The 8469-nt window shown below is 29.1% G+C and overlaps 5 protein-coding genes across 5 annotated transcripts; 3 read left to right on the top strand and 2 right to left on the bottom strand.

Moving 5' to 3' along the window:
- Window positions 1-240: 240 nt before the first annotated feature.
- Window positions 241-1830, bottom strand: BN7_1497 (uncharacterized protein; the record flags this gene model as incomplete). The annotated part of the gene is made up of 1 exon (XM_011277954.1): window positions 241-1830. The coding sequence occupies one exon, from the start codon at window positions 1828-1830 to the stop codon at window positions 241-243; it is 1590 nt and encodes a 529-aa protein (XP_011276256.1).
- A 508-nt stretch (window positions 1831-2338) lies between these two features.
- BN7_1496 (Ribosome assembly 1 protein) lies at window positions 2339-2971 on the top strand (the record flags this gene model as incomplete). Its single annotated transcript, XM_011277953.1, has 1 exon — window positions 2339-2971. The coding sequence occupies one exon, from the start codon at window positions 2339-2341 to the stop codon at window positions 2969-2971; it is 633 nt and encodes a 210-aa protein (XP_011276255.1).
- A 219-nt stretch (window positions 2972-3190) lies between these two features.
- ERO1 (ER oxidoreductin) lies at window positions 3191-4648 on the top strand (the record flags this gene model as incomplete). The annotated part of the gene is made up of 1 exon (XM_011277952.1): window positions 3191-4648. One exon carries the CDS (start codon window positions 3191-3193, stop codon window positions 4646-4648), a length of 1458 nt encoding a protein of 485 aa, XP_011276254.1.
- A 110-nt stretch (window positions 4649-4758) lies between these two features.
- On the bottom strand, window positions 4759-5424 carry TAF13 (Taf13p; the record flags this gene model as incomplete). Its single annotated transcript, XM_011277951.1, has 1 exon — window positions 4759-5424. One exon carries the CDS (start codon window positions 5422-5424, stop codon window positions 4759-4761), a length of 666 nt encoding a protein of 221 aa, XP_011276253.1.
- Window positions 5425-5707: 283 nt separating this feature from the next.
- Window positions 5708-8224, top strand: ARG81 (Arg81p; the record flags this gene model as incomplete). Its single annotated transcript, XM_011277950.1, has 1 exon — window positions 5708-8224. One exon carries the CDS (start codon window positions 5708-5710, stop codon window positions 8222-8224), a length of 2517 nt encoding a protein of 838 aa, XP_011276252.1.
- Window positions 8225-8469: the final 245 nt, after the last annotated feature.

Genomic DNA, 8469 nt, shown 5'->3' with positions numbered 1-8469 from the left:
CTAAACCCGGCCGGGCTATATAAATGGCTGGAAAATCATTTACATAACCAGCTCAGGCTAATTCAATATTTATATAGCTGGTACCAGTTATCTCAACATTTATATAAACAGTATATATATATATATATACATGTTTTAACATGATGTGATTCCTAGCAGCTATTTCAATTCTAATACTAATATATATAACAAATATATAACCATGAGAATATCATATCAACATATCATAATATATTGATATCATTGTCTATTTATGATGATTGTTTCTGGATGGTTCACATATCCCAAATCATATGAATTTATCAAACGTCCAAATCTTGTTCTGTTTGGAGTTATGTGAGACCTTTCAATTCCCGAAACCATTATAGAAGTATTTTCAAGATTATCACTAAGACGAGTAGATAATAATCCACAAAACTCGGATAAGAATTCTTGAATTTCGAAAGATTTTAAAAATGAATGTCCTGAAACTTGAATTGTCTTAAATCCTTTCTTTTCACATTCAAATTTTGAAAAAAGTTGAGATTCTTGATCAACACATTTACGAGACCAATCATTGAAGGGATTCAATTCCACAAGATCATTTTCTTTTTTAATTTTAGACAACTTTGATCTTTTTTGCTCAAGTTGAAGATGATCACTTATTATTCCACACATTACTAAGTATTGATAATGTGGATGATCAGGTAGAGAAGTAGAAGTTCCTGGACATCTTTCAGTTGATTTGAATATTCGCATAACATCTTCATATTCATCTGGGAATGGTTTCATTTCTTTAATGTAGTCTTCGTATACATCAGGCGATAAATCAAAGGATAAAAATGGAATACCTTTTGACTTATAAACATTCAAGCTTTTATTTTGTGAAAGAAACTCGTGTGTTTCACTAAATGTACTTGAACCATCAACCATAATATTTCTATGGGCATCAACATCAAGCATTGTGATGTTACATGTTAATTCTTTGATGAATTTGAAAAGTAAAGAATGTTCATTTGAAATAACCCACTTGAAAAAATTATGAACATCTTTAAACTTCCTAATCAATCTTGTTTCTGAAATTATTGAAACACCTGATTCAAGTATGATTTCATTTTTAAGTTTTTGTTCATTAGAAATTTTGGTATGGGATATATCTAAGAATTCAAATTCAGCATTTTGATTTTCTTTCCAACTTTCATAAAGCTGAAATGGATTAGGTGATTGAAAGTAATATGTATCACCAAACTTTATATAATGTGCATGATGTTTCTTAATAATTTCACTTGAAGCAATTGATAAGTCCAAATGGATTGAGCGATACACCACTGGAGCAAATACTTGGAACAAATCTTTGTTCACTCTAATCAAGTTTGCTGGTTCAAGATCACCAAATTTAACAATCAAAAGCCAAATTTCAATAGGAAAACATGATTTCAAATTTGTGACTGGACTAACTGATGGTTTGTTTATTAATGTTGATTTCTCTTTAATTGATTTGAAAATTGACTTCATACGTATGATTGAGCTTCTATGTTCTTCATAAAAAGAATTTAAAGTCCTCTTAGTAAGAACAAATGGTCTTGAGACATGATATCTTAACCAAAATCCAGCTGTTTTTAGTTTCCAATTGTATTTGTTGAGATAAGGTAGAATATCAAGTATATAGACACCTTCAAGACAATTTGAAAGACTTTTAAGTGTAGGTTTATAATATGAATCGGGGGTGATAAAACCAAGTTTCTGAAAAACTTTGAATAATGTTTCTTCCGAGATGACTTTAAGTAAGAGTTTAACACAAGTATGTATCTTACTTGATCTTTGTGGTGGAGTTTCTAATGCTTCTGTCATGCTGAGTGTTTATATGATTATGAATATTTGATGTAAAAAAATTGTGAAGTGAAGAAGAAAGAACAAAATATAATGAAAGAGTTCAGAAGGTTTATAAAGTTTTTCTTCACAAGCTCGACAGATAATCAAATTGAGCTCTTTAATGAGTAAAATTAGTATGAACTGCCATGTATCCACGGGTATATTTATATGCTCACTAAAGCTGCTCAAGCTATGTGATATTTTGAATTGTCACGCAAAACGTTGAGAGTATATTGAGAGATGATTTGAGAGTTTTAGTGAGTGTTTGACTGAGCCAATCATATCACATTATGGATTCTCTCATAGCTTCATAGCAGGGATTCAATAAGTAGAGATGAATAAGCCTTCGAAGTTAATACCCATGAAAATACCCGCGAATTTTCAAATATTATTCAAATTTTTTCAAATGTCAACAAAGATCCTTTAATTCAAAACAAACAAGTAACAAACAACAAATTTATAGGCAATCGATTCAAAGCAGAAGAGAATGGATCAGATCTACGGGAACACCAACAATTCTAAAAGCTCAAAATCATCATTACCTTTTGATTTACCTACTCATTTACCAAACCAATTACCAAATCAAATCCCAAAGAATGTGTCAAGTTTACCAAGTCATCTACCTAATGAGGAACGGGAAAAAGATGCAAAGCAAGAACTAAAGAAATCAGAAAATGAAACTAATAAGACTAATGAGAAAGTTGAACCACAATCAGATGATAAGAAGAAACAATCAGTACCTGTTTTCGGTACAAATATTATGCTGAATACAGAACAAGATATAGAAGAATGGATTAAACAAAGAAAATTAAACTGGATGAAGAAGATCTCCAATAAGAGAGTGGTAGAGGAGAAATCAGAACCATCAAAAGCAGAACAACAATCAACAAACAAACAACAATCCAATAGAAAAAGAAGAAATTCAAATAATTCTCAACAACCCAATAAGAGACATAATCAACCACAACAAAAACAACAAAATAGACAAAACAACCACCAGAACAACAACAACAGTGTCAACCTCAATAACCTGATCATCCAAAGAGAACTTCAACAGGAAAACATCCAAATCTTAGATGTCATTAAGGAAATCTTTGAACAAGAATTGATTAAACCCTGATAAGATGACTAATCGCTCACATAATCGCGGATCAAATTTGGCGTTTTCTTTTTTTTTAAACCGTCTTCCGATTTATAATAAAAATCAAAAATGACACTTCATCGAATCTTCTCGTTTATAAATAACAATATAAAAAGAAGAGAAAAGTGGCAATTTTCAATCTTTTCAAACCATTTTATTTGGATTTAGGTACATTTGGATTACAAAAAGACTAAAATAATGAAACTTATAACGTTATTGTCATTAATACCCATTACAATTGCCACTAATTTATTTGATGTTGATTCAAATAAAAATATTAATAATGAATGTTGTGATTTAACTTATAATGAAATTAATAATATAAATTCTCAAATTCGTTCAAATGTTCATTCATTAGTTCAAAATGATTATTTCAAACATTATCAATTCAATTTAGATATGCAATGTCCATTTTTTGAATGTCAATCTATATGTTTTAGTCCAGGTTGTCAATTAGATCTTGATGTTCATACAAATGAATATGATTATGATGTTGATGAACAAGTTGAGAAATTAGGTGATATTAATCAAGATTCATTCTTGGATTCATTATGTCCAAAACAACAACAAGGTCAAGCTCAGGAAGAAGATGATGAATGGTGTGATTTAGATGAAAAAAATGGTGTTATAATTGATATTTCAAGAAATCCTGAAAGATTTACAGGTTATATTCCAACACCAGAAAGAAATATTTGGGGTATGATTTATCAAAATCAATTAGAAGGTGAATGTGATATTGAACAAAAAGTTTTCTTCCAAATTATTTCTGGATTTCATTCATCAGTTTCTACTCATTTATCAAATGAATATTATAATAATATTACAAATTCATGGGAACCAAATCTTGAATTATTTAAATTTAAAGTTGGTGATTTCCCTGAACGTATTGAAAATATTTATTTCAATTATGCATTAGTTATTAGATCATTATTGAAAATTTCACCATATTTAAATGAAATTAAATTTAATACTTTAGATTTGGGTAAAGATCGTTCTATCAAAAGACAAATCAACAAGATAATTGAAGCTTTACCACATGATTTACAGATTTTCAATGAAGATTTAATGTTTGAAAATTCAGAAATCAAAGAAGAATTCAAATTAAAATTTAAAAACGTTACAAGATTAATGGATTGTGTTACATGTGATAGATGTAGATTATGGGGAAAAATTCAATCAACAGGTTATGCCACTGCATTGAAAATTTTATTTGAATCACCAAAAGTTTTGAAAAGTTTGAAAAAAAATGAAATTAAATCATTATTTAATACTTTTGATAGATTAACTAAATCAATTGAATCAATTCAAAATTTTAATTATTTAAATCTTGGTATTGAACCTGAAGATGAAGTTCCATTAGATAAGAATACATATAGAGCACCATCATTAGAATCTCAAGAAGATTTTGAATTTGAAGATGATCGTGAAGAATTTGATGAAGTGAATGATAACAAGACATTAAAATCTGCATTTTATCAAGAATTGAATGCAGTCAATGGTGCATTAAAATTTATTTTTAATAGTTATTTAAACTTACCAAAAAACCTTTTCCATATTGGATTATTTAAATTCAATCAATGGTGGAATTTATTTATTGGTAATAAAGCTTATTCACAAGAAGAATCTGAAGAATATTTATATAAAATTTTACAATAAGGAATTTAAAGGAGTTTTTTGATTTTTATAGTATATTGTACATATAGAAAAAAAATAAATAAAACAAAGTTATAGATTTCATTAAAAATTGTAGTTGGTCATTAAAATTATCATTTTGGTGTTGCAACATTTGGTTGTTCACCCTTTTTAGCCCTTTTTTTATAAGGTTTTCTTTCCTTATTAGGATCTTTATTATATTTTCTCTTTGGTTTCTTTTTTGGATCTTGTTCAGCGGTTTTATCATTCTTTTTACCCTTCTTTGTTGTAGTTGATATTAAACTTGTATCATTTGAAATTTGTGAACTACTTGGAATACCATTAGTTGTAGTATTAACCGATGTTGTAGTCAAATCACCAAGATCTAATTCTTCTTTATCATCACCGTCATCTTTATCACTTCCCTTTTCATCATCATCATCATCTTCAGCAACATAATTTGCATTCTTCAATGATTTACCTTCACTATTATCAAATTGTTTTCTTGCATCTTGAATGATTTTTTGTAAATTTAATAATTCCTGGACACGACCATGTTTAACTGGATCTCTTCGTAGTACGAATTTAAAATCATCAACTTTTATCTTCTGTCTCTTTGTGGTTTTAGCAAATGCTGAAGCTTCATGACAAGTATCAATAATATAAGTAATTAATATATCTTCTAATGCATTCACAGTCTCTGGTAATGGGTTCTCAACATCCCCGAAAGCGTAGAGCAATGACTTGACATCCGAAGTGAAGAATTTGACCTTCTTTCTCTTTCTATCAGCAGCAGACATCTTCACCAATTGTCCATCAACGCCTGTCTTTCTGATGTTATCTTTTGTTTATCGTTGATGGCGGTTTTCATATTAATTCCAAATGGTCGGAATTGTGATTCGCGGGAACGTGACTCCGGCAGCCACATCCGACCACCGCGCCCATGTTGTAAATTAATTATTGACTAATTGTAAGCATCCAAACAGAAACAACGCAAAAGGTCGACAAACGTTCAGATTTTGGTTACGGTTGGGTTGATTGTTGAAGTTTGGTTCACGTTTGGTCCCAGGTGGTTTTGTTACAATGACGAAGGCCCTCAAGAATGCTAAACCAGTCAAGAAGAAGAAGACTAAAACTTTTACCGGTTGTGCTACTTGTCGTTCAAGAAAGATTAAATGTGATTTGGGGAAACCTTTTTGTAAAAGATGTGAAAAATCTGGTTTAATCTGTGCTGGTTATCAAATTAACCTATGTTGGTCAAGACCTATTAAGTTTGATAAATATGGGTATCAATTACCCGCATCATCAAAAGATGATAATGATGATGATGAAGGTAATAATAATGAAAAATCTTTCCAAAGACGTAATATTGATTTTGTTAAATATGATCGAGAATATGAAACTTATGAAGAAATGGATAGAGATCTTGGGCTATTGCATAGTCCTGAATATAGTTTGATTGAATATAATCAAACTTGGATGCAAGGTCCATTTGGTGTTTTTGAAGGGTTAAGAAATATTCCATCACATCTAATGAGGAAAAGAAGAAAATTAAACAAGACAAAATATAGAAATAATGCTGATTCTCCTTCATCAATAAATCAAGATAATAGAACTGAATCACCTATATTAAATCATAATAAAACTAGTAATAATAATGATTCTTCAAATATACGGCAAAAAAATGGTGAGGTTAATGTTCAATTAGGAAATATATTTGAAGAACAAAACAAGTTAAATAATTTAAATAATGAATGGCTATCCAATGAATTAAGATATGATGCAATGTTATCTGCCACAGCTGCTACTTTTAATGATAATTATAATAATTTTGATTTTATGACTCCATTTGCAACAACAAATACAGATACTCCAATGGCTTTGCAAAATGATGCTTTTAATATACCTGATTTATATCCTTATGATAAAGAAGTTTTCAATGTCTTAAGATCTTCACATCCAACTCATTTGAATATTGAGAATGAAAGTATTTCTCAAGGTTTAAACAATCATACACAGGGTACTATCCAAGAAGAAGAAGTTGAAAATGAAGAAGATGGTGATATCATTATAAGTACATTTGAATCCAAGATGCCAGAAGAAATTATTAAAATTTTAACATTACCAACGAAAGAAAACATTCCATCTTCTATACCGATTTCAAATACTTCATTACAAATATCTCCATTAACAAGATTTTTATTACAACATTATATAAATGAAGTTGCAGATTTAATGACTGTGGTGGCATTCCCTAAAAATCCATGGAAAACTATTTATTTCCCAAGAGCCTTGAGAGCTATTGGAGATTTAAGTGGTCTTGGTCATACCCCAAATTCAAGATCTTCATTATTGAATGCTCTTTTGGCTGTATCATGTTTTAATTTACAATCAAGATATGAAAAAGGTTCACCTGAGACAAAATTTTTCCTTAACTTGGGTATTGAATTAAGATTACAAGCTTCAGCTTTTTTGAAAAAAATGTTGGAAAGTGATGTACCAGATTTGAAAACTGAACGTTATAAAGATGTTGTTACTGCTATTTTATCAATGAATACAATTGATATCGTTTGGGGTACAATGTCTGATTGTCAATATCATATTTCAGTTTGTGAAGAGATTATATCAAAAAGAATGATTGAAAGACCAATAGTTAGTCATAAGGCAAAATTATTACATCGAATTTTCAGTTTTTTAAAAAATATGCAAGATTCAACAAATTTTGAAAATTTAAATACTATAAGTGATCAATTACGTGAAAAAGTTGAAAAAGTTTTTTTTAACACTTCCAAAAATTTAGAAAATTTTATTGAATCACCTGAAGCTAATAAAAATGAAAATGGTGGGATTAAAACTTCAAATATTATTGATAAAGAAGAAGTTTCTGCTATATTAAGTGAAAGAACTACACCAAGTGCTTATTCACCAGCTTTTATTGATGAAAATAATACATCATCATCAAAAGTTTCAAAAGAATTATTATTAACAGATGCATTATATGGATTACCAAATTCTATGATTTTATTATTTAGTGATACTGTTAATTTATTAAAAATTAGATTTTATATCGAAGGAAAGGGAGAAACAGAAACTAAAAAAGAATATATTGATGAATTATGTTTAAGTTTTGAATCTAAATTATTATCATGGATAAATGAATGGAAATTAAAAGAAGAAACCACAGGAGAATTCCTAAGTGCATCACATGAGGGGATTTATCATCATTGTATGAGTTTTTATAATTCATTAATTATTTATTATTTTACAATGGTTAGAGATTTAAGTCATGTGCTATTACAAAAATATTCAGAAAGATGTATTGAACATCTTGAATCATTACAAAAATTAATGGATCAGGGGAAAATTAAAATGATTCCATTATTTTGGCAAGGTTTTATTGGTGGTTGTTCCGCAATCAGTCCCGAGTTACAAAATCGTTTTAAAGAATGGGCAGCATCATTAAGTAAAACTGGTGTGGGTTCATATTGGGGTGCAAGACAAATCATGTTTGAAGTTTGGAGAAGAAGAGATACTAAACAAGAAAATGATAGTTGGTTTAGTGTTCATAAAGATTGGGAAATGAATATCATGTTATCATAAGCTAACAAAAGGAGAGTGAGAGAAATGAAATTATTTGTATATATATTAAAGATCATAGACAGGTTCGATGAATCTTTCAAAAAGATTTTAATGTACATTGAATTGTACAATTGCTTAATGTTTTCTATTCACATATACATGAGATTAATATCATATCTCATATGACCATTTCCATATGAATTATAAAACCAACCGTAGTTAATCAAACGATTCAAACCCTATAATATATAATGTTCAAGCCGTAC

This window comes from Wickerhamomyces ciferrii, contig 00030 (assembly GCF_000313485.1).
Source record: "Wickerhamomyces ciferrii WGS project CAIF00000000 data, strain NRRL Y-1031 F-60-10, contig 00030, whole genome shotgun sequence".
NCBI classification, from domain to species: domain Eukaryota; kingdom Fungi; phylum Ascomycota; class Saccharomycetes; order Phaffomycetales; family Wickerhamomycetaceae; genus Hansenula; species Hansenula ciferrii.
This window is presented reverse-complemented; position numbering and strand designations above follow the sequence as displayed.